Source organism: Coturnix japonica, chromosome 3, assembly GCF_001577835.2.
Source record: "Coturnix japonica isolate 7356 chromosome 3, Coturnix japonica 2.1, whole genome shotgun sequence".
In the NCBI taxonomy this organism is placed as follows: domain Eukaryota; kingdom Metazoa; phylum Chordata; class Aves; order Galliformes; family Phasianidae; genus Coturnix; species Coturnix japonica.
The window spans coordinates 26,990,666-27,016,456 of NC_029518.1; the positions used below are offsets into that span (position 1 = coordinate 26,990,666).

General features: G+C 48.8%; 1 protein-coding gene across 2 annotated transcripts in view; it reads left to right on the forward strand.

Annotated features, from left to right (window-relative positions):
• The window catches only part of MDGA1 (MAM domain containing glycosylphosphatidylinositol anchor 1), a 135,638-nt gene extending 111,887 nt beyond the window's left edge, over positions 1 to 23,751 (forward strand). The window contains exons 15-17 of one of the 2 annotated variants that reach the window (XM_015857816.2): positions 14,132 to 14,262; positions 14,957 to 15,065; positions 15,952 to 23,751. In XM_015857816.2, the coding sequence (XP_015713302.1) occupies positions 14,132 to 14,262; positions 14,957 to 15,065; positions 15,952 to 16,043 (332 nt within the window). In that variant the 3' untranslated portion in view covers positions 16,044 to 23,751. The remainder of the gene's footprint in view (positions 1 to 14,131; positions 14,263 to 14,956; positions 15,066 to 15,951) is intronic. The other variant, XM_015857815.2, reaches the window with a different exon arrangement.
• Positions 23,752 to 25,791: the final 2,040 nt, after the last annotated feature.

A 25,791-nucleotide genomic window follows, 5' to 3' on the forward strand; every position in this document is an offset into this window, starting at 1 on the left:
GTGTTTGCAGAAGTGCCGTGGTTGCGTCTTGTTTCTGACAAGTGACAGAAGTAAGAGCTATCAGGTCATGCTGATTGGCAGGCACCAGCTATGCCAATATCAAAGTGATCTGAACCATGAAGATCTTTTTGTAATACTCAACGTCTTAGCACCCTCTTTCCCACCCAAACCTTGTGGATATATGTATTCTGTTGGTTCAGGTGCCACTGTGCACAGTTACACAGCTGCCATCCTGGAGTTAGCTGCCTTGTGTTGGAGATATAACTTTTGCTTGATGAACGAACGCATAGTTCATTTAATCCATGCCATTGTGACCAGTGCAGTAATTCTACACAACAGATTACGTCACTGATTTGATTGAGGGAAGGCTGATTTTCCTAATGAGTGTGATTCACTTCCCTCTAGGCTTTTGAAAACAAGTTGCTGTTAGGGCTAAGTGAACAGTTTGTAATGAAAAAATGTATTCCATTTATATATATACATCCTTTCTTTTTCCACTTATTCAGACGGGGTCTTGGCTTTACGCATTCATCCATCAATAGATGAGTATTTAACTAATGTTCCGTGCAGACGTCAAGCAGCTTGCCGTGGGCTATGGTATGGGGCCTTGGATAAACTGTGGTCTCTTCTAATAGTATCTGCTTGGTTCTTCTGGAAGTTAGTCAAATACCATGCTCATGAGCAAGGATTACAAATACCTGGCAAGATAACTATATATTTGTAAAGTGTCATTCAAACTCTGTAAGTTCAATAGAGTGGCTCTGAACCAAAGGCTATAGAATGACTTCAATAGAAGTCATTGCTTTTCTAAAGACTCCAGTGAGCTTTGGATTCTAGCCAGATGGGACCAATACATTATCTAATCAAAGTTTCTGCATAACAAGAGGCAGAGAACTCCCTTCAGTTACTTTTCCTGAAACCCAGGAAATGATAGGTGTCTACAGTTTGATTGGATGTTGATTCACAAACAGCCACAGCTTGCCAGTGAGACTGAATTGTCACTAACCCGAAAAGCTTGGCCGAAGACTGCTGTAAAGGCTGAAGAAGACATGGAGAGGAAGAAAGAGGATTCATACATGGGTTGGCCGTATGTCCTTTCTGTTTTATGAATAATATGACTTCATGTCAGTGCAGGCATTCTGTTATCTTCAATCATGGCACACTGGTCCTTACCATTTCTTGCTCCTACCTAACAGTGTGCCACTCAATCAAGTTCCTACTACAGATAGCTACTGAAATGTTGCCTTCTTCAAAAATCCCCTTTTGCTGTTTTACAAGTCATGATCTGGCCATGTTACTGCTGTAGAATTTGTTGGAAAGGATGGCAGGCACAGATTGCTGACACAGATGCCCTGAATGCCTATAGACAATTTTTACTTCTGCTCACCTAATTTGAGTCACTGTTATTTGTCCTGTGGGAAGCTACAACTACTACAACCCCCTTCCCTTCCTCCCAGCTCTAAGCAAAGGATGTTTCCGTTCAGACTCAACTTATGGCGCAGCCATGTGCAAAGTTGAACATCAGTCAGGGTGTACTGCAACCTGATTGTCTCCTGGGATACTGGGTGCTGCATCCATTATTCAGGCCCTGAAATCACTAGATACAAAACAGACAGTTAAGAGGAAATGCTTAAGCTCTAAGTGCCTATTTGGATTTTCCTTTAGTGCTCACAGGTCACTCTTCTGTTCTCTTCATGGAGCAGTTTCATAGTTGTGCAAGTGGAGTTTGAAATTTGTGTACCTTGTTTGTACCTTTCACCTTTGTTGGACCAGATGATTTTAGAGATCTTGTCCAATCTTAATTCACCTCTCTTTGGGTCAGGTGGAGGAGGAGGTCAGCAACCAGATTTTGAGCAGCGTCTTCAGTTTAACGGAAAGAATGCATGATCTCAGCTGCTCATTCCTGCTGTCTTGCCTGCATCGGTATTGCACTAAAACAGTCCATCTGCTCCAAGCCCTGCAGCTGTGCAGCTGCCCTGTGCTTGGCTCCTGGGGCTGAATGGAGATGGGGAAGTACACTGTTAATAGGGATAGAGACAACATAAGTACATCTGCTTCTGCAGGGTTTTTGTTAACCTCCTCCTGACACCACTTCTATCCAGGGGGCTCTGCAAGTCTGCTTCCCCTCTGACCGAGGTCTTTGCAAAGACTGCCCTCAGAAGAAATGCAAACAGGCTTACCCTGCCTGCCTGTTGTGCTCTTTTAAACCTGGCAGTATGTGTGAAGCAGACCTCTGTTTCTGCTAATCGGAGAGCAGAGCATGGTGCATGCTCTGGAGCCTGAGAATTGAGAACAAGAACTGCGCAAAGGACCCAGCATCTTTGGTGGCAAAGATGAAAGGGTCAGTTATCAAAGCTGTGAGAAGACAGAATGTTTGCCTGGAGGCATCCGGGCATGTCACAAAACAGAGGGTGAATGAGGAGCACGCAGAACTCATAGTAACTGTGCTTCACTCTGCTCCTTGAATCTGCAAAGTTGGTGGGAACACTTACTTCTGTGTGATCTCCTTGCTCTGCTCCTTGCATTCCCATTCTCCCCTGTGTCCAGATGAGTGTCCAGCTGAGACAGTAGTAGGTTCTGTCCTGTGCTCCTCTGCCTGTGGAGGGCAGGAGTTCCCTAGGAGAACCCAGTGGCTGAGTGCCTGGACTGAAGGCAGCAGGGATCTTCGTGCCATGGGAACCTTGGCAGAGGGGGGGATGCTCCTAGCCTGATCCCATGGGTGTTGTAGCCAAAATGTCCCTTGGGGAAGGATATAGCCTGTCCACATTGTCCCCTGCAAAACATTTAAGTACTGGAAAAGGGTTTGATTAAGCAAGCTGGCATAATGAATTAGATGTGGAGTTGGCTAAAAGCCTGAGGACTCCTGCTTCGTGTCTTTTTAAATGCCAGACTGTTCTCTCCCTCTGCTCTGTTCTGGCTGCATATCTGATGGGCCTTTGTTCTTCTGAGACGGCATTAATTTAACATTATGGAATGTGGGTGGGGTTTTCTGTTTGTTTTATTTTTGAGTTTCTGAAACCATATCCTGTTGTCCACAGGCAGGAAAGCCTGTCCCTGGTCAGAGAGAACCTCCAAGGGAATTTTCCCTGAAGAGAGGTGGCAGGATTTTACTTAGTACACACAGCATCAAAAATGGATGTCTTGTATCGTTCATCTCTGTATGCCAACACTTTCTCTAATTAGACCATGGATCAAATGAGCAAAGGAGCTCAAGCATATCTCCACTGCAAGTCTGCTCCTACCATATCACCATCTGCTCTCCATGTACACAGACAGGTGGGGATGTCCTAGAGAGAAGGAGCTGTAGCTGTTAGTCGGCCTGCTTCCCTCCCACTAGCACTTCCATTCCTCATCACTTAAGTAAGGCACGATGGTGCCATTGCATTAACCCCACTGCCCACATGACCCAGCATGTCACCCTAGGTTGCCAGCCATCTGTCCACCTTGCCTTTTCACAGTTATCTCCCTGCTGGCCCATTCTCCAGGCAGGCAGGGCAGAGATCTGTGCAGTTGGCTTTGTTGTATCAGGGGATACTGCTTCAAACCCATCCTCATCTGATGGCGGTTTGGAAGGTTGGGGGTGAAAATGTGATTTTTCTTTAATTGTATAAATCCACAGTAAAATCCAAGGAAATTCCATGCTGCAAAATTTAACTGATTTTCACAGGTTTGCTACAGGGGAAACACTGCCAAGAAAAGCTTACCATATTGCTGTTTATTCTCAGAAAGTCCCAGCCGCAGTAGGGAACTAGAGACTTTGATTCCCCCGATCCTTTTCATCAGTCTCTGCAGCATACTGCAGCTGAAAGAGAATCCCGTAGCAATTAGCAGGCCTGCGACATGGTGCTGAACATGCTTAATGCCTCTCTGAAGCCAAAGGGGATGCCTTGCAAGTAGAGCAGGGATAGCTGTGCTTTCCAAACTCTGACCAAGACTCTGTTTCCTCTGTATTAATGAGCTCTCTGAACTCTCACACTTTGATTTTGCTGAAGCAGTGGAAGGGGTCTGTGTAGTGAACCTGTGAGTCATCACAGAGGACCCTGCACACCGAGCTGGGATCTCAGTTAAAGACACATTGAGGCAAAGTTTCTGTACAGCCAGGAGTGTAAAGCAGCCAAAGGGCTTTAATTGCCTTACTCCGCATAGATTAATGTATGAAGCATCATTAGGTACCATGGAAGAATAAATATATCCTATCAGGGCGCAAAGACAAGACATTCTTGAAAATTATAACTCAGTAACGCTCTGATATTATTTCTCTGTCTCTATCAGTGCCGCAACTGTTTTTCTGCTCTCTGCTTCCCAGCTCTCAGAGCAGTAACTTTTCCCCACAGCACTGTAACTGAGAACACCAGCCTGATACTGACTGCTCTTCATTAGCATCCATCTAAATGAGAGAGGGAGAAGGAGAGGCGGGTATTTGTTCCGGGGATTATGAGCAGTAATAGATTCTCTCTGGGGACTTTGGTTCGCTTCTGGGATTTACCCATGCTAAGCTTTGGGCTTGTAGTTTGTGATCAGTGGTGTTACACTAAACCACGCTTAAGGAAGTACTCAAAGTCCCTGTAAGAAAGATAAGAGCTCTTTTCTCCTTGGCCTGGCTTTAGCCTTGACATCAGGTCTGCAAATGACTCTGCCAGGCTATATAAGGTCTGAGTTGTCTCTGCCCTGGGCACTTCCTGCCACAAATCAGTTTCTTCTCATCTCTATTTATCTTGCCAGTGGCTGTAATACCCTGAGGACTCTCTGCTCTGGATTCCCCTCTCTGGCTGCCCTCAGCTGGGTACCAAACCCAAACTGTGGCAGCAGCCAGAGCTCCATAGGTATCTGATCCCCTGGAATATCCTCATCCCGCAGCAAGAACACTGCAGGAAGGCAGCGGCGAGCTGTGGTGGGATGAGTCTGGGCCTGCAGCACCTCCAGCTCCCAGCTGTGAATCCTGGCAGCCTTTCCCATACAGCCCACGGAGCTCTGCCATGCCTGGCACAGCACTCTGCCTCCTGGTGCTCAGCATTGTCCTCCCTTCACTTTCTGGTTGCTCTCTTACTGGCTTCCACCCAAAATGAGCTGTGTGCCCACCCTTGCACACAGTAGCTTGTCCCCACCCCACTTTCCCCCTCCCAGCTGCCCTGCAGAGCCCTTGAAGCCTGCTCTGCCATCCCACACAGACTGAGTCTATGGTGCTGCCCTTGCAGACTCTGCTTCCCTCCCAATGCCGCCTGTGCTGGTTCCTCTGGATCCATGCTGCTATTCAGCGTGACAGTGAAATCTCCATCCCACGGAAAATGAGAGGAGACCTTTTCTTCTGGTGAGAAGGTAACATTTAAAGGCATCCCTTGGGCTACTCTATCTGGCAGCCCAGCTGGTGCTCTTTTGTGTGAGTGCCACTCTTGAAATGCCAGCTTTGGTCTTAAAGGCAGTCAGCAGAAGGCAGGGCTCGCTCCCACTGTAATTGATTCCTCACTGGCCTTTATTCTCTCTTTTGTTTGAGAAGAAGGAATAATACAGATTGCAAGAGAAATGTGGATATTGTCTTGTTTGGGGAGAGGTAACAATACGATTGTCAGTGCCCTGGAATTTTTCTTGTGTTTGTCTGTCTCTGGTCAGCTGGAGAGATTCAGCAGCAGATACGTGGTCTGTCTTTGTATCTGCTTCACCACCAGGTGCCATTAGGAAATGCCAGACACATCTGATGGAGGAGATGGGGAAAGAGCAATGACTAAACAAATAGGTAACAAAACTGCCAGCTGGCTTCAGACTCTGATACAGGAAACTGAGCGTGATCGTAGTATAAAACCAGATGGGGCTGAAGCCTCATCCATATTTAGCTTGAAGAGCTGATGTCCTTGCCATGCCTTCTAGAAGCACATCCCCAATGATGATGTTCCTAGAGAAGGGAGGTTTTGTGGTTCTTTCCCAGCCTTGGAGAGGCTTTGTAACTTAGTTGGGACTGCATGTAGGCAGCAAGCAGCAGATCTGACCCTCCTTTGCAACTTGATTTTTAAGACAGTTGTGGACACAGTGCTTGGCTGTTTTGACCCTCAATTTTCCACGTGTAGACAGGTATGAAACATGGCATGTTGTGGGCAGACAAGGAAGCTTCCTTTCCAGTTTCAAACTTCTTGAAGAACACCTGCTTGTGTTCAGTATTGTTCTGCTGGAGAATCCGAGGGCCAAAAGGTTGAATGCTGCAAGGACAGCAGGCTGACAGCGAGGACATGCTCAGGCTCTGTTTGGGTTCAGGCCAGGTATTCACAGCCAGCACTCTAGGGGCACTAATTTGCATTCCAGATGCTTTTATAAGTACCTTTCTATCTCACCTCCTCTTTTATCCTGCGGCACAGCAGAGTTCATTTGCTGCTTGATTTGTCTCAGTGCTGGCGGCTCAGCCAGGCTCTGGTGTGGTGAATCCCAGCTGCCATCCCTGAGTGAGGCTAGAATGGACAGCAGTTGACTTTAATGCTTGCTTGCTGGCAGCTCCATATCAGTTCTTCATTTAGCCTCAGTCCCTGGACTCACCAGCTCTGATAGCTGTAATTAGCTGCTCTGAACACACTCCTGTTGACATTGATCTATGGAGTTATGTAGATCCTGTGTGGGCTGTCAGTTTGGCTAAGGGCCCCAGTGGTGACTAGGTATCCTTCCAGTGAGGCTTCCCTCATAAGTTGCTTCTGAGTGTAGGGAGGTCACCAAGAAGCCTCAAAGCTGGTTTTGTCAGAGGCTCCAATGTTGATCCGTGTTCCCAGGAGGGAGATCCCACTTGCTTACTTCTGCCTCGAGGTTGTGCAGTGGCAGCTGATCGAAAGAGGAACAAGTCATGTTATCTGAAGTGGGAAACTCGGAACCACTGGGGAAGGAGTTTGATATATTTGATATCCTAATATTTCCAGATGGAAGGATATTTTCCCAGTCTTCTTTTATTCATCTTTGAATCACAGGATCTTGAAGAGAGGTGTTAGCTCTGCAGGCTCTCCAGAATACATCCCAGGTGGTAGGATGTCCCCTTCCTTTCTTGCTGTCTTACCCACTCCCTCTTTGGTCAGGTCTTCATCTATTTGTCTCAGCCAGCCTTAATGCTAGTGCTTCTGAATATTTCCAGTCAATATCCATGTCCATCTTTTCTCAGTTCACTAAATTATACACATACTTCATTCTTTTAACCTTTTCTTGTAAGTCAGCCGCTCAGAATCTAAACATTTCATCATCTTTATTATGCATCTGTGAACTCCTTGTGATGTATCTTGCTCTCTATCAGCAAGGCACTCAGCAGGAGTACTTCCAGGTCCCTGTCCTTCACACAGTACCCTGAGGGCTAACGTGCCAAGAAGGAAGGATTTCAGAATATTGCATAGGAAGGAGGTTATCAAAGAAAGTCTGTCTCCCTGTCCCTTTCCCTGACCTCTCACTGCTCCCAGAAAGCCATACCCAGGCAAGAAGGCAGCATTCCCAACTGCAGATAGACTGTGGATGTTTAAGTAAGGGTTGTTATTGCCTCTCTGCTCTCAGGGGTAATATGTCTCTGTATCAGAAACACTGATGAGCAAGAGAGTGACTGGAGTCCTGATTGATTTTTTTGGTTCATCAGCTGAATTGGAAAAAAAAGAAAGTGTTTCAGTTCAACCCTGAATGAATGTTTAAAAATGTGTTTTTATTGAAACAAAAAGGAAAAACATAAAGTCAATTGGGGAGGATTACTAAAAAGATACAGTAGGTAGACAGAGGTTCATTTGGTAGGTAGAGGGGGGATGTGACACTTTTCAAAGTGAAAACTGGAAATGCTTTCAGATTTGTCGGCTTTGTTTTTGTTTTAGTGACAGACTAAACCTTTTGGGAATTGTGTGATGGAAAGAGCTTAAAGCCAGTGCTGATTCGGAGTGTTTGTGTCCCTCTGAAAATGTGGGGGCAGGCATGAGAGGCAGTGCTACAGGGCACCAGCAAAGCACAGTTGTGTGCTTCAGGGCAAGTAACCAAGACAAGTGGCTGCTGAGGACACAGGTGATATTTCTAAGGACCAGGGTCAGGAAAAGCTGTAGACTAAATATTCCGCATGACAGTGGTGGAAGGGGAGAGGGGAACGTTTGTCCTCGGGCTCTCAGTTCAAGTGGAGTGTGCACCAACTGGTGTGGATCCAACACCCAGTCATCAGGATGCAACAGGAGCAGAAATGCTAGGGAAGAGAGGTGGAGGGAGCTGGGCTTGCTCCATCAGGCAAAGAGGGGGCTGCTATCAGCCCTTGACCACTAACTGAAAGGCAATTACAAAGGTAATTTGTCATAGAATCACAGAATCATAGAATGGCCTGGTTCTGATCGCCGAAGTCGCCTGACTCGGAGCCGTCCCGGACCGATCAGCAGCGGCTGACCGCGTGGTCAGGGGGATACGCGGCAGCGGTTGCCTTCAAGCAGGAACCCCCGGGTAGAGGAGAAGCCCGGCAGCTCTCTCCCAGGGAGCAGCTGACAGCAGCTCGCTGACGCAGCGTGTGGGCGTTCTCACTGCCATACTGGAGGGAGATTTAAAACGGGCACAAAGGAGGAGACAGCGACTAGTCGCCTGCCACAGCACGCGAAAACGGTCAGGAGAGGCAGGGGCTCGTGCAACCTCTTGACTTACCTGTTTCAGCTTGGTAAGTATCTGCATCCAAACATGGTGTGCCTCCCCGGCGAAAGGCTGCTGCCAAGAACACTGAGGAGGACCAAGACAAAGGGTCCCAGAGTCATCAACCGAAACGGAGAGGCAAGCAACCGAAGACAGACTGCCAGAGAGACCCAGACTGCACCGTCCCTGACAATGCCTTATAGGAAGGCTGCTGCCAAAAATGTCTGAGGAAAACTCAGAACTGAGCCCCCCAAGACAGATGGCTGGATGTGCAGGTCTCTGGCTGTACTGAGTTGCCAGAGCCTGCCCTCTGCAGGGCTGGGTGAGGGAGGCAAGTGAGTTGAGTGTTCACTGCGACCAGGTGACTACTTGCTCAGCTGTGGTTGACCTGAAGGAGGAAAGTGGACAGGGCTGAGGACACTAAAAAGAGTGTGAGAGGGAAGATTGACTGGTGTGTCAGTCCCTCTCAGCCTACAATTCTCAGCACACCAGTCGAGGCTCCTAATGGAGCAATGTCAGCACCCTGCCACCTCACCAACAGGTGGTAAAGGGTAACCCAGCCAGCTGGCAAGCAGCTGCAGCCGCCCCAAACTAGTCCTCTCTCACCCCAGCAGTAACTTGAAGAAGGAGGAGGAGATAGGAAGCCGGGTTACCTGACTCGAGGGAAGGGACATGCCCTACCATCAGCGCCATCCCCGGCTCCCAGGTGCAGGTCTGTGCGAAACCGGTATTTTGAGGCCCTGAACTTGAGGGAGGGGGACTAGATGAGAGTATTTTTTTTTTTGTGGAAAACAAGTGCCACCCATGAAGGTTGCCAACAGGTGAAGGCAGATCACCCACACCGAAAGCCTCAAGACTGCTTTCACGTAAGGACAGAAGGGTAATTAGTTCTAGGTGACTCCCCCTATCTGCAAGGAAACAGAAGGCCTATATGCCGGCCTGACCCTACCCAGCAGAGAAGATGTGCTGACCTTCCTGGGGCACGGGTCAGGAGGGACACTTCAAAGAAAATTTCATAGATTGAATTCATCCTTTCAGCACTACTACCGCACTTTTAATAATTAGGCTGGCAGTGAGGAGTTGGCAAAGCAAAGCACTGAAGAGTCGCATCAAAAAGCTTCAGAGGGAATGGGGCGAATACTTGAAGGAAGCTGGGGTGCAGGTGATCATTTTCCTTTAGGCACTCTGGTGTCAGGAAAAAATACAGGGCAGGATCCAAAAAAACCCTATCTCTTAAACAGATGGCTTAAGAGCTGGTGCACTAACGACAAGAATATTTCGGCGCTATTTTCTGTGACCATGGAGGCAATCTACACGCACCTGATGATTGCTGCTGATGCAAGCACCATGTCCCTGAGGGGTAATGAGGTATTAAGCTGAAGAATAGCGAGGACTCACATCTGATGGTCACTTATAAACTAGAGAACGAAGGGAGGAAGGGGGCAAAAATAAGGGCTACATGGGGTTGACACAACGGTCACTTCGAGGGATTGTTACCAAACTCTACGTGGACAAAAGATTGCAGAGTGCAAAAGAGAGGAGTAAGGCATGGGGATGCTGGGATTGCCGCTGTTTTAGTGGATCCTGGAGCGCTTATGAGAGTGGTGAGACGGACCAGCCACGGCTGAAGTGCCTTTATACTAATAAGCAACGGAGCTGAGTAACAAGCAAAGGAGGAAGCTGGAAAACTGTGATCGCAACTCGAAAATTATGACAATTTCGATTGCTATCACCAGAAACTGGAGGGTATGACTCCCATAATTGGGATTACTACCACTCAGATGGCTATAAGGTCTTTAGGAGAGATAGGCGAGGTATGGAAGCGGTGAGAGGGAGGTACGCCCTTTAATGTCAGAGATTGTTGATAAACTGTGAGGAGCTCCCCATGAGGAAACAGTCAAGAACAGGTTGAGAGCGCTGTGGGTTTAGGATTAGAGATGGACTAATAAAGGTCAGCTGGTATTAGGGTATACTAACAGGCCACTGATCAAGGGGAGGCTGCTGATGAGGCTTTCTTTGCTCCCGAATGCGTGAGGCGTATGGCTCACGGGCTCTTTGTCCTGGTGGGGGACTTCAACGGCATCCCTGAATCTGTTGGGAAAACCACACGGCGAGGCTGCAAGAGTCCAGAAGGCTCTTTGGAATCCATTGATGATAAGCTTTTCTGGTTTCAGGTATTGGGACAGACCGACCTAGAGGTTCCAAGCGTTTGCTGGCCTGCTGCTCACCCAACGCTGCGGAGATCATAACAAAGGCGTCAAGGTTTGGAGGTTGCCTTGGCTCCAGCGATCATGCCCTGGGTTGAGTTTTGGTGATCTCAAGCGATGTGGGCCCTGGCAAAGAGCAGGACCAGGATGCTCAACTTTAGAAGAGCAAGACTTCAAGCCTACTCGAATGGAATGCTGGCGCTAAGATCCCTGGCGCGCTGCCTCAAAGATAACGGACGTTGAGGAGAGCCTGGCTACTGTTCAAGGATGCCTCCTGGCAGCACAAGAGGTCTCCATTCGCCCTGATTAAGAAAGTGGGCAGGGAGAGGTAGAAAACGGCCATGGCTCAGCAAGGACCTGCCTAAGAGAACTGAGGGTGAAGAAAGGGGTGTACAAGCCTCTGAAACAAGGCTGTTGTCGCCCGGGCAGAATACAGGGTGGCCGGTCCGAACTTGCAGATGTTGGGATCAGGAAAGCCAAGGCGGCAGGCAGAACTGAACTTGGCGAGGATGTGAAAAACAACAAGGAAAACCTTCTACAGGTACATTGGCGCAGAAGAGACAGGCCACAATGGGCGTGCTACTCCTGGTATAAAATTTAAAAGGAGAAATGGCTATCAACAGGATGAAGAGAAAGCTGAGGTGCTGAATGAGTTCTTTTACACCTCGGTCTTACACTGTGGCACAGGATTCTAGTCCTTATTCACAGTCCATAAGAGTCTTAGCACCACCCATACCTCACCATGTGGGGAACCAAGGAAGGTACAAATCCCTCCCACAGCTGTAAGGGTAGAGCAAAGTCCGAGAGTGCTCCTTAGACTGAATGAGTATAAGTCTATGGGGCCAGTATGGCGTGCATCCAAGGGTCCTGAAGGAGCTGGCTGAGTGGTTGCTGAGTGCCGCTCTCCCATCATATTGAGAAGTGTGGCTGTCAGGTGAGGTCCCCGGATGATTGGAGGAAGGGTCAGCGTCACTCCCATTTACAGAAGGGGAGCAGGGATGACCCGGGTACTACGGCCGGTGAGGTCTTCACCTCTGTGCTGGGAAGCGCATTCTGAGAAAACTAAAGCCACACAGGAAAACAAGAGAGCGAACAGTTACAATGACGAAACCAAAACTTAGAATATAGGCAGCAGAATTCCCTCCTGGACAAACCATGCACTTGATCACAAGCGAGTTTATTATTTTATTACACAGGCATGTGGAGTCCGAGATAAAGCCAGCAATGGCTTGCAACCAGGGGACGGTCCATGCTTAACTAAATCTTGTTGGCCTTCTAATGATGAGAGTGAACGAGGCCGTTTGGAATTGGATGAAGGAGAGGCGAACCACGATGTCATTATACCTGGACCTGAGCAAGGACTTTGACGATGGTCCCCCATCCAACATCCTCATCTCCAAATTGGAGGGAGGTGAGGATTTCTGATAGGGTGGAACAACTAGAATGGATTAAGCAAATTGGTTGCAAAGGCGCAGACAGAGGGATGGTGGTCAATGGCCTTCTAATGTCCAGTGTGGAGGCCGGTAACGAGCAGGCGTCCCTACAGGGGCTCCTGGTCTTCGGCGCAAGAAGTGCTCTTTAAGCCATCATTTATTAATGACAATCGATGAAGGGAATGGAGTGCACACCCTCAGACAAGTTTGCTGAGATGCACACCAAAGCTGAGTGGTAGGCAAGTCGATACCGGTGCGAAAGGGAACAGATGGCATTCAGTAGGGCACGCTTAGAACAGGCACTGGAACAGCTGAGGGCTGGGTGCAAACCTAATGAGGATTCAACACGGCAAAGTGCAAGGTATTTACTGCACACTTGGGCCGGAGAGACCCCAGGCACCATGTCACAGGACTCGGAAGGACGTTGTCCTGTGAAGAAAGCAGCTCGCCTAGAAAAAGACCATAGGGGTCCTGATAGAGTAAGAAAAACTTAACACATGAGGCCGCCGATGCGAGACTCTGGCAGCCCGGAAAGCAAAAACGGGATCCCTGGGTCCATCAGGAGGGGGTGGTCCGCAAGGATAGGGAGGTGGATCATCCCTCTCTATCTGCTCTTTGTGAGGGCCGCCATCTGGAGTTACTGTGTCCAGGTGTGGAGTTCCTCCAGTACAAAAAAGATATGGAGATTTTGGAAGGGTCCCAAGAAGGAGGGCAACAAAGATATCAAGGGGGCTGGAGCAACCTCCCGTATGAGGACAGGCCTGAGGGATTGGTTTTTGTTCAGCCTGGAGAAGAGAAGGTTTGCGAGGTGACCTCATTGGCAGCTTTCATCCTCTGAAGGATAAACTTACTCCCAGGAGGGGAGTAAACTCTTCGACAGGGCTGATAATAGCAGGATAAGGGGAATGGTTTTAAGTTGAAGGAGGGAAGATTTAGGTTGATGTTAGGGGAAGTTTTTACTAGAAGGGTGGTTAGGTCCTGGAAACAAGGCTGCCAGTGAGGTTGTGGATGCCCGCGTCCTGGAGGTGTTGCAAGACCAGGTTGGACAGGGCCCTGGGGCACACCTGATCTAGTAAATGTTGTATGTTTGGTGGGCGCCTGCTAGGCAGGGGGGTTGGAACTACATGATCCTTGAGGTCCCTTCCCAACCCGGGTATTCTGTGATTCTTGTGATTACTGTGAAAAGGCCTACAATGATCATACCAGTTTTTGAATCCCCTGCTATGTGCAGGGTCTCACAGCCACCAGACCAGACTGCCCAGAGCCACATCCAGCCTGGCCTTGAATGCCTCCAGGGATGGGGCATCCACAACCTCCTTGGGCAGCCTGTTCCAGTGCGTCACCACCCTCTGCATGGAAAACTTCCACCTAATATCTAACCTAAACCTCCCCTGTCTCAGTTTAAAACCATTTCCCTTTATCCTATCACCATCAACCCATGCAAACAGTCTTTCCCCGTCCTGTTTATACACTCCCTTCAATAACTGGAAGGATCAGATCCAATGCTGGACTTGGCCAAACAAAGCCTGTCTTGATCTAGAGCTGGAAACAGCTTCAGGCAAGAGGCTGGACAGGACACCTGTGTAGGTTCCTTGCTGCTGTTTATCTTGCTCCACAGCTGCTTCTCTGAACAGCTTTGTATTCCCACACCTTGTAACTAGTCTATCTGCCGCCCGCTCCTTGTGCAAGGTCAAACAGCCATGCTACAGACTGCTTCTTCATTTCCTCTGTCTTCCTCTGGGTATATATCCTCCTCTGAAGAGCCCGGGTAGATTAAATACTGCCAGTGAGACACATTTGTCAGCTTAGGAGAAGGAGCTATGCCAAGGGTCAGCCCAGCAGACTGGGTTTCTTGCAAGCACCCTGTGTCACCAGCACCCGATTTCTCTCCTACAGGCTCCTTGAATCTTCTGGTTCGCGTGCGGAACAAGCGGGCCATCGACACCCAGGTGTGGTCACTCAGCGGGAACCGGGGGAACATGTGGCAGCAAGCACATGTGCCCATCAACCCACCTGGGCCCTTCCAGGTAAGCCAGGGCCACAGCTGAGGAGCTGCATACCACCTACATTCTGCACCCCATGGTCACTGAGGCAAGGCAAGAGCTTAATGCACGCACAGAGGTCAGAGGTGACTTTGATCGCTGGATGCTTCTCAGAGCACGTTCTGCAAGAGCCCACCTCCACTATTCCTCTGGTTTAGGACTGTAAGGTGGCTTGCAGATGTGAACTGGGCATGATGTATCTGCTTGATGAGTTGTTTATGAGTACCAGGAAGGTGTGTGGCTTTGTTATCGGATGTTTTACTGCAGGTGCTTTTGCCCGACAGGCTACTTGGCTGTTGTAGTGTTGTTTGTGAGATCTGGGGCTATGCAGGCTAGTACAATGTGGTACTGTGGCAAAATGCCCAGCACACTTTTGGGTACTATAAAATAATAAATAAGGATTTAGTTACTCTTGCGAGTGCTGTTCAATGTTGGTTTTGCTAGTGCAAGGTACTTAATAAAGCAGAACTCTGCATGCTCATTTATTACACTGCAGACAGTACACAGAGGTTGATTCTCTACTCTGTGAGGCTCAGCACTCCAAATCCTATGTGTGCTGGAGAAACAAGGAGAAGCCATTCTCAGGGGAACCCGGTAAGAGCTGGTTTGCTTCTTGTATGGAAAGGAAACAGGTCCTCCACAGCTTCACATTGGGCTCTGCCCCATAATCTGATTGCAGATCATCTTCGAAGGTGTCCGGGGCACAAGCTATGAGGGAGACATTGCCATCGATGATGTCACTCTGAAAAAGGGGGACTGTCCAAGAAAGCCAATTGGACCAAATAAGGGTAAGAGTGTGAATACCCCAGAGGAAAATGAGCCTGCGGGAGTGCACATATGAATGCCTATGTTAGGGACATTCCCCTAATTTCAGTGCACACTGATGTATCTGTGGGGCTTAACAAAACAGACTCTATCACCAGAAGTTAGGAAAGGGCCCATCAGACTTTTAACTTATTCCTTATAATCATGAGTCAGGAAAAGCTCAGAGGAACAACTGGATCCTATAGGGGCTGTGCTGCCAGGCACCAGTATGCTGAAAAACAGCTGGCTTAAGGATGTCACCTCCAGGTAGCTGAAAGGATTCCAAAAAATGAGATCTTCATTCTCACTAAGGTTAAAACCATATAGCAAGGTGCATGAGCAGTATGCAAGTGTTAAGTCTTTGGGTGGGAACCACTTGGTGTGCCTTGTGCCTTAGTCCTGCCTGTGTCCTCATTGTGAGCAGAAGCGGGGAAAAAAATGGTTGAGGAAGAGTTCCTTCCAACAATTTTTATAATTCCAGTAGTGAAGGGGAAAACAAAACATCAAAATAGTCAGAATACCCTAAAAATGTTCAGATTTCCAACATAGTTAAAGGTCCTGAGAAGGCTGAACTTAACCAAACCACAAAGGGAACTTTTTCCTTGTCTGAAGTTGAATTATCTGGGGAAGAAAGGAAGGTTGAATTGCAAAAGTGACCAAGATTCAGCATTTTTGGCCTGGAAAAGAAATAATTTGGGGAAGCCTTGAAAACATCCAGGGAAGAGTAGAAAGACTTTTCGTTATATCTGGGATATGCTTCATGGTTTGGGGTGTGAGGAGACACAGTGACACTGCTGTGCACTGACTTGTTTGATGAGGTCTGTATCTTTTCCATCACTAATTCTCACTTTCTCTCTCCTTGCCTGGCAGCGGTTGCTCTTCCAGGAAGTGGGGTCCCAACCCAGCAAGGCCCTTCTCTTTGTGGCCCATTGACTTTCTTCCTTTATGTGCTGCTCAGATGATGGCAAGTGAGCGCTCCTGTCTTCGGACCAAGACATTCCTGCTCCTTTCCTACTCAGCCACCTCTGCCCTCTTCCTCCCCTCCTCACTGGCACACCAAAGTGTCCATACGTTACCAAAGACTGACAGGCATGACCACGCAAAGGGATCTGGTTCAGAACTGGAGCACTCCTTGAGAAAGTCATAATGTCTAAGACAAAACTAAAAAGTAAAGACAACGTTTTTAAAAAGCACGTGCACCAGAGAGTGAGAGAGAGAGGAAGGAAGGAAGGAAGGAAAGAAACAGAAACGCAGGAAAGAAGGAATTACAGACACACACAAAAAAGGAATGAAGAAATGTGAAGAGCAAATGAAGGAGGAAAAATCTACCCCTATATTTCCTTGGGAATGTCGGACAGGGCTTCCTCAGGGAAGTGGGAACTTGTTTTAAACAAACAAACAAAAATATATTAAAGCACAAATTTCTACCAGAACAGTTACCTTCTTTACCACAGAGCCCGCAGCTTAGTGGACAATATATCGCAGCCTTCTCCTCAGCCCACCATGTTCTTCCACTGGCTGGGGCTGCCCTGCAGTGATGCAGCAGCTGCCCTACAGGCCAGCGGCCAGAGCACCCTGCCTCGTCCGCATGTGCTTCAGTGTCTCTATCCATCCACCCTCCAGGCTCTCATGTATTTAATTGCCCCCTGTGCAGTTTGCTTTGGCCCACGCTGCTGTCCTCTCCCCACCTTTTTGTGCTTCTCATCCACCAGCCTGAAGAAGATGGAGCAGGAGTGGACCCATCCCGTGGATCCTGCTGAATGGTGGAGGAGTCCCAACTGGATCCAGCTGCAGTGCAGGCCCCCACATGCCTCTTTCTCTCTCTCAGCAATTCTTGCTGGGTGGAGAAACTCTGAGGGCAGATTTGAGCTGCAGGCAGAAAGGTCTCTCAGTGGGGTGGGGTGGGAAGGGAATGTAAGGGAAGGGAAGGGGGGGACCAATTACACATCAGCTTCTCACTATATTTGTTGGGATGAGAGCTGCCTCAGCCCTAAGCCCAGCATTCCTTCTCTGTCTCTCTTGCATTATTTATTTATTCTAGTCTTGAACTCCATTGTTTAACTTCCCTCAGTTCAAGCTTTTTGAATGATGGAAAGAGTCAGGCACGTTAGCCTCCTTCAGCCAAACAGCAGGTCCCATGCCCACATCCAGCCCCCCGGCCAGCTGTGCAGACAGCGCTGATATTGCCACATCATTTCTCAGGCCTTTAGCTGCAGAGAGGGGAAAATGTGGCACAGCACCACTGCTCAGGGGAGAAATGGTTGAATGCCATCTGTACATTGCAGACCCCAGGAGAAGGGTCTGCCTGCATCGACCAAGCAGGAGCCATGATTTCCTTGCTTCAAGTGGAAGCAGCAATGGGTATGACTTACCTCCCAGCATAGGGCAGAGTTATCCCCACATTACAGTGCACTGGGGGTCACTAGCCTCCTAGCTGAGTGGGACTTCTCCCCTTAAGGACTCCCCATCTGAGCTCTGTATCTGGGGCACAACAGGTGCACAATGAGCACAAAACCCCCAGTATTCATTGCCCTTTCCCCATTTATGATGAATATATCAGCTTCTCTGAGAAAACCATGTTTGTCCAAAATCATCTGAATGTATTAGCTGCCTCTTGCCATTGCTCAGCTTCTGGAAACAGCTGGTGCCTCCTTTCCTCCAGTGATGGAGGGGGAAGGCTTTTATTTAACACCCAAGAGATCCAGTCTGAATTCCTGAACACCAACTCTCTTTGCTCCTCGGTGAGAGTTCTTCTGCATTAAAACTCCATGGCCAGCATCAGAGAGAGAAAAGACATCAGCTCTGAGGGATGAGGGGCCTCCTCCATACAGAGCGGTACAAGACAAGAGAAAGGGGTTGAAGCAGCACTCCCTTGCTCCTATTGCTTTTCTCCATTTCCCAGGAAAAACCCTATCAGTCCTCTGTCTCTGCAAGGTCTGCTTCCCCTCCAGAGTGTAGACCTTGATCACACTGCCTATTTGACCAGGAGACCTGCGGCTGTCTCACTGGGCCAGGCAGTGCTGTGGGATGCTGTGGGATGCTGTGGGTGCCTGGAGCAATTCTGCTTCTTGCTGTCTGTTGCTATTTTGACAGGCAGACAGTGCCCTCAGCATCTTTGAACCGAGCCCTTTCAGTCCAATGGTCTGCTCTTCTTTTTGCCTATGTCTGTTGGAGGATAGCAGTCATCACCCTGATAAGAGTCTGCTTTCAGTCCTAGCAGAGAGGTGATGCTCTCCAAGAGCCTTTGTATGCTATGTGGTGTCTCCTGACCTGTTAGCAGTGTTATCTTGCTGACTCCAGGGGCCTCCCTCTGGGCAGAGTAGGAAATAGGAGTGTTTTCCTTTCAGGAAGAGATAGAGCAGGGCAGTCATCCCACCTTCTTCTGGGCTTTGAGGCAGGGATCCTCATGGCCTTGCTTCCATGGGCTGCTCAGGGCCTTGGGAGAAGGTTGCACAAATGCATTTTGCTTATGCTCAGTGGGCAGCAGGGCTGCTGAGGGGTTGGGGAGATGGAGTCGGAAAATTCAGGCCCACAGACAGAGCAACATCTGTGTTGTGTCTGTGCCCTGCTGCCAGCCCTGAGCCCGTGAGGAGGGGTGTAAGTGCCTCACAAGCCCACCCACGGCTCAGGAAGCCCCTCCTCAGCCATGGGCTCAGGGCAGAGCAAGCAGTGAGCAGTGAGGCCTTCTCCTCCTTGCTATCAGGCACCCACGTGCCACTTTGTTGGCCCCGCAACTCTGGTAAAAGTCTCAGGGAGCCCCTTCCAGCCTACAGCTCTGCTCCTTTATCTCTGGCTTGAACACAGCTGCTGGTGAGTCTGGTGGAAAGCCCTTAACCCAAGTGCCTCAGCTCGTCAGAAGCACCAAGGAGGAAGGGACAGCCCTCATTCCCCTTACAGATGTGCAAGGGGAGCGTGACGGAGGGAAGAGGCACTTCAGCAGCGAGGACAAGGAGCTGTGCAGTGATGGAGGCCGCTGTTTGTGTGGCGTATGTGTGCATGCAGTGGTGGACGAGAGGCTCTGTCCCCTTTCCCAAGAGCAGCAGTGTTTGGGGTTTGCTACCCCGTCCCTGTGCTTGAGGGGACAGTTCTCCTTGGGGAAGTAATGCATCCCAGGTGAGATGTAAAGCCATGCTCCTCACCCCTTGCAATTAAAGACCCCCTCACACTTTTCACAGCGTTCTGGCTAAATTACCATCCTTAAACTTAATTACAGACTGTTGTCTTAAATATCTGTTGCAGTCCCAACCGGGTACATTATGTTTCCCTTCCCGATGTTTTATGTTGCTCTGTGCTTATCGAGTAGCTGCTTTATTCCACTCCAGAAGTGGCTGCATTTCAGTGATGGTGGAGATTATTCTGTACATAGAACAAAAGTCCCTGCAGAAGAAAAGTGCAATATAAATTTAAGAGACTGCTTTTATTTACAAGGAGACCTCTGCTTGGTAGTTGTAGAAATACATTAGGAAGAATGCTGTGTGGGTGTTAGCCGATATATACTCAATTTCTTCTCTTTTTTTTGGGGGGTATAAAGCAGAAAATATGTGAGTGTGCAGGCTCCTGGGTATAAGCTGTAGATATTAGAAGCAGTGACTGCTACTGTGTAGTTACAAGCGGGGCTTACAAAAAAACTTTCATTTGAAACCTCTTTTTGTAGTTGTTCCTTGTATTCTGAAAAAAATAATAATATATATATATATACATTTTTGTATTATAATTTTCCACGTTTTGGTGAAAGTCCCAATAATAGGACATCAACAGGACATTAATCCATAGCTTTTAACAACACAAATGTCGATTCCTACCCCGGTTCTGAAAAGCAGCTCCTGACCGCTAACAGTAATAGCCTGTTTACCTCCGTGTAGATCAACCGCTGGAAAACGATGGAGCTAATGTGTTTCACTTGATGTGAAGTTAAGTAATTTGGAATGCCTGAGCGCTACTCTGCCCCAGCCACGCGAGAGTGAAAAATGTTTCATCTCTGTGACAAATCACAGTGCAGAGCGCCAGCGGCTGGGGAGCTCCTGAGCTGCGTGGCTGGGAGCGGTAAGGGTCTGCCCTGCACAGCATGCTGCCCTAGCAGGAGCCCTGCTTCTGGAAGCAGTGCTGCTCTGGGAGAAGGTAGGGCAGCAATCAGGGGGAAAGGGGAGAGGAGGGAGGTCAAATGTTTAGGTGTTTCCTCCAAGGATAATTATGGATGTATGAATGAGCGTAGTAAACACCATATAAATTGTATTCTGCTCTCTATTGCTGTTCAAAGCATGGAAATCTAATTTCTTTTTATACAAAGTCCTGTGGGTACGCTGCTTCGGAACAGCATGAAAATGCATCGGCTCCAGAGACAACTAGGGTGCTCCCTCTGCAGCCTGTCTGTACTGCTCCATACCAGGAGAACCACCTTCTATTGGCATCTTTGTGCATTGCAGCTGGGCAGGGATGGTCACCAGGAGCAGGCGGCAGCGCTGGTGAGAGAAGCATTGCTCCATCACACCATCACAGAGGCACCGGGTGTTATGAAAAGGGAGACCTGCAGGAAGGGTGTCCTAGCATGCAGACAAGGCAGGAGCACAACCCAGTACAGGCTGCTGGGGAAGCCAGGGGCTGCCTCTGTTTGTGTTCTACTTTGGCTCCTCTGTTAACTGCTCGTCCCACTCGGCCTGGGAAGGCGTTTAATGCAGACAAAAGGCATTTGCAGAAAAACAAGTCCTGGAGAGCTCTGGAAATTGCATTTTAACAGGACCCAATTTACACTCTGTGGTAATAACTGGCAGCTGGTGGTTTCCAGCCGGGAGCTGAATAGCCCCAGCACACTCAGCATCCCAATTGATAGCTGTGATAGATATGTGTTTTTCAGCAGTCACCCTTTTGGAGTAAGACATGTGCCAGTTTGTTTGACAACCTGCTACCACCTAGCACACCACAGGGGATTCTGAGCTCTCCTGATGGCTACTCACAGCTTGGTGTGGTCACATCAAATCAGAGACAGCCATTTGTTCATGGGAGGCTCCCCAGGAGCACTGCAGAGAAGCGTGACCCTGGGCTGGGTGTAAGCTGTGCCACCAAGCATCCTTCCTCCAATGGAGGCTGCTCTCTAGGGGCCTGCAGCAGGTCAGTGGGGCTGACTGAGTTCCTACAGGGACAAGGGCATGCATCCCATTCATAACTGCTTCTGGCATGTCCTGGGAGGGTGGTGGGGTTCTCGAGTGCTGGTGATGGAGCAGGAAGACAGGAGCACTTCAAGACATGTGTTGGCTCCATCGAGGACTTCCTGTGGGTCGCATGGTGGCTTTCCCTGTGACACAAGAGGACTCAAGACAAACTCCATGGGCAGCTGAGAGGATGGACAAGATGGCATGCTGGCATTGTTCTTGGGAGAAAAGAAGGATGCACTCTGTGCTGCGTTGCCCATCATCTCACAGGTGGAAGGCAGCGGGCTCTGCCCTGCAGCTGCTTGGATGCTGGATGGAGAATAATAAAAAGCCATTAGACCTATAAACCATTTGCTTGTATGGAAGGAGGCACAGTTTTGTGCTTTCAGTAAGTCTTGTCCTAAAGGGCGATTTAGCTATGAATGCTTGGCTTACAGTGAGATATTTTACCCCCAGGGTAGACTCAGCACAGCAGAACACAGCTGGACAGCCCTCACTCGGTGCCAATAACCATGTCAGAGCTGGTGCCCAGACCTCACTGCTGGCTGCGTTTGTCGCTGTAATAGCCAACCCTGGACTGAAGCACTAAGCCAACTGACGGGTAACTGGCTGCGCTGCCACCCTGTGTGTATTTCTGTGTTCCTCTTGCATACTCCAGCCCTGCAGGAAGATACAGGGCCTGTCGCTGCTGTAGCCAGCAGACGTCCCCCTTGGCTGAAGAGGCTGGGCTCTGGTCCTGCCATTTTGGCAGCAGGGAGGTTTTCAGCTGCATAAAACCCAGCTGTTATAGTGAATATTTACTCCTGGATGGTCAAAACTTGCATAACTGTAGTATCAGATAATCTGCATAGGCAGGCCATGGATAGGTGCTGAAATATGCCAGGCATTGGCAGGGAAAGTGAGCAGCAACTGTGCTGCCCTCAGCATTACAGCTGCTGTGGGCAGTCATTGAACCCAAACCAGCTCTGAGGAAATGCTGACACACCTCACTGTTTGGTTCATATCTGTCTTGTCTCACTGGGTCTTGATCTCAGGAACTGGTCACTGATGCCAATAAACACAGAGCAACAACCAGCAGAAGCTGTAGTGGTACAGTCAACTCAGACGGCTCTTAACTTGTGGTGAGAGGAGAACATCAGTTTCTTGCTGTCTTTGAAATGCCATCAGTACTGACCAGGGGCAGTATGTTAGGTTCTTTGTATTGGTGGCAGCCTGCACCTCCCAGAGGCAGAGCAGCCAGGGAGCCCTGAGCACTGGGAAAAGGGGAGCAAAAGGACTTTCCTGTGAATTTCTTTGATTGCTTCCTAGGGGACCCTGGTATGTAACATCCTGGGAAAAGAAGACACACCCTGAGTTTGCTGGAGGTGACCTATTGTTCTCATCAGGCCTTGCCATTTGTCCTCTGTTCCTCAACCCTAGCTTTCCAGTGCATTGATGTAACTGGTGGCATCAACTTTGGGTAAAGTCACCTGGTGTCAGTGCTTTCAAATAGATGATCTTGGCCTGTTTTCACAGCTCTTGGGACTGTCTGAATTTCACTTCAGAGGGCTCTACAAACATGGGTTAATCTCTTGGGACATTCCCAAAATGGTGGAGATGCTACAGACAAATGTCTCTCCTTTGTGTTTTTGGTCATAGCCCTTGCCTAACATCATGGAGACAGTATTCCAATGTCCATGTGGGGAGGAAAAACTGGTACGAGGATGGTTTCACTTGGATCTTTTTTCTCAGCCAAAAGCATCCAGCCTGTATTGCACTATGCCTAGTGGAGGAAAGGAGCTGTCACTTAGTATGTGACTGTCTCATAGGGCAGCAACTGTGGCATCTCCTGCCTTTGGCCAGAGGTGAGCATCGGGTTGTGTGTTCCACACTCTTCCTCACTCCATCCCCCTGCCCCATGTTCATCCTCATTGGACGCTTCATTCTCAGCCCAGAGAGGTCAGCAGTAGATCATCCCTGGATCCCATGGAAGGGGATCACACCAAAATCCCTCTCTCAGCTTGCAAGGGGCAGGGAGAATCAGCTCAGGCGCAGTGGTGAGCCACTTCAGTGAGATCCAGCACCAGCGGGATGTTGGCAGCCTCATGCTTCCAGGTTGCCAAGGCCAGTAGACAGCACACATTGACCTGATGGAAGCACTACAGAAACATCTGGAGCTACAGGGATATTGTGAAGGGCAGGGGAGTTGTCTGATGTCTCCTGTTTCCTTTTGCATCGGTATCCTGGGTGGGGACCCTTGGGCAGAGCCCACCCACCTCTGTCATCACCACCATATCTTGTCACGTCCTGCTCCACATCTCATACGATGCCATCACGGTCATTGAGCGGAGCTGGGACCCTCTCACCCAGCCATCCACCATGTTAAAAGCACAAAACACCAAGGGACTGAACTGAACCTTTTGAACAGGGTGAGATGTTTTATAAGCACTGCCTCATCCACCCCTAACCCTGACGCACCTGACATGTAACCTATAGACTCTCAACATGGATTGTTTCATACAAATAAAGCTGCAGTACTCAAGTGGGTGAGCCTGTGTGTCCCTCTGTGCCAGGTTGGGATGATGACTAGGATACAGCTTGCAGTATGGGTTGGGGCAGAGAGAAGCTGGGAAAGCAGCCCAGCACTGAGAGGCACATCAGTGTGTGAACGTTGGCACTTTCCAAGGCTGGTTAGGTCACTGGGAAAGGCTTCTCATTCTTGATCAAACCCCACCAAGCTTGGAGACAGCCTGGGAGCGACTCAGAGCAAGGCAAAAGTGTCCTCCGAGAGTCCTGTTGCTTTGTACTTTATTAGTTAACCACCTGTTCTATATGTCCTAACAATGAGGCTTGTCAGAAGCATTCCCAACTTTCAGTGTATTGTCTGGTATAAAATGATACACGCTTCTCTAAAAGCAGGGTTCCTGACAGTCTCAAGCAGGGCACCACCATTTAGAATTAGCTCTGATAACTCAGACTTCTTGCTTTAATTTCTGTCTAGGCCTTTACACCCCATCTGCAGCCATCCTCACATCCTCCATGCTAACTTACATTATTGTAATCCTTCCCTGTGAGAGGAGGATGTGCTGCTGTTTAGAAGCTGGGCTGAGGTTCAGTCTGCTCCTGCAAGCTGCTCTGCACTATTGACTGCAGAGCTGCTGCAGCTCAGATCCTCCTGCATGTGCTGGAGACAATATCACCTCCAAAGGTAAGAACAATGCTAATTTGGTTAAAGTTTGCAATCACTGGGAATGCCCACTGCAAAAGGCCTCATGGGAATGAGTCTGTTTTGTTTTGGCTTGGGGATTCAGTGGTGAGCAATAAATAAAACCTGGAGACAGACAGTGAGTGATGAAGATCAAGAGGAGTATTGACTGCATGCTCAAGTGAGTACAGTCCTTCACATGAAGCCTGCAGGCACAGGTTGCACAGTCATTAAGAAGAGGATAGTAATGTGGGCACACAAGGATGCTTGGCTGCACTTTAGGCTCTCAGCTGACTAAGCTGGCTGTGCACTGCCTTGGTTTTTGCTCACACCTCACATGCAGCCCCTGTGCCATGCAGGGCTCTCCAGGTGCCTGGTCAACACCGTGCCAATACACAAACTAGGCTCTCACCCCAAACTGCACTGCACGGGCAGTATCCCAGAGAGGAAGAGAATACTTATTTGTGAGCCAAAAAAAAAAAAAAAAGAGAGAGAGCAGAAAATGCAACAATCTGGATTTTAAACATTCTGACCCTGTTATTTTTAAAAAGGCCAGAGGAAAAAAAAGAGAAATAAATGATGCTGACTGGAGAGAAAGATTTATGGCTTGCATAACAGGGCCAGGATTTATAAGCAGAACAAAGTGACCTAAAAAGACGAGAAGATTTAGAGATCCGGGCTGTAACTACAGCCCACCACAGCAGCATCATGCCAGCTCTGTCAGCCCCACAGCAGTCACTGGCTGGACAGCCCTGTCCATCAGGTTGTGCGCAGGCAAAGGGAAGGCAAGCTGGATTAGCACTGCACACTGCTGTGCCTCCGTGTGGCAGAGCTGGAACTCCCTTGCTGAGGGGAAATAATAGGGATTCATTAGCTAATGACTATTCATCACCTTTGGGAGAGCTGGTATCTCACAGCACAGGGCAGCATCAGAAAGTGCATCTCTCAAGAGGAGGGCTCCCAGCCCATGCCTGGTGCCAATGTTGCAGCCCCTGGCCAAGCTCCTGCCACATACCAGCCTGGGTGCCAGTTCACCTTCCTGATGTGCCTGGGTCAGCTTTTGTCTTTCCATGACCTGTTCAGGCTGGGTCTGAAAGAAAGCAGGGAGCCTGAAATCACTTGGTTCCATCCTCTGAAAAAAAAAAAAAAAAAAAAAGAAAAAAAAAATTGACAATGCTGCTGACTTGCGGAATCAAACTCTATAATCCAGAGATGGGTTATAAAGCAGGTATGTTTATTCCAGCGTTGCGCAGCGCCGGGTGCATGGGGGATAGCTCCTCCAAACTTGCACACCGTAAAGAGAAAAGTGTGTTACAGATATAGGTTAAGGTAATACATAATCAATAGTCTCCTCCTCAGTTTGATTACATATTCATTACA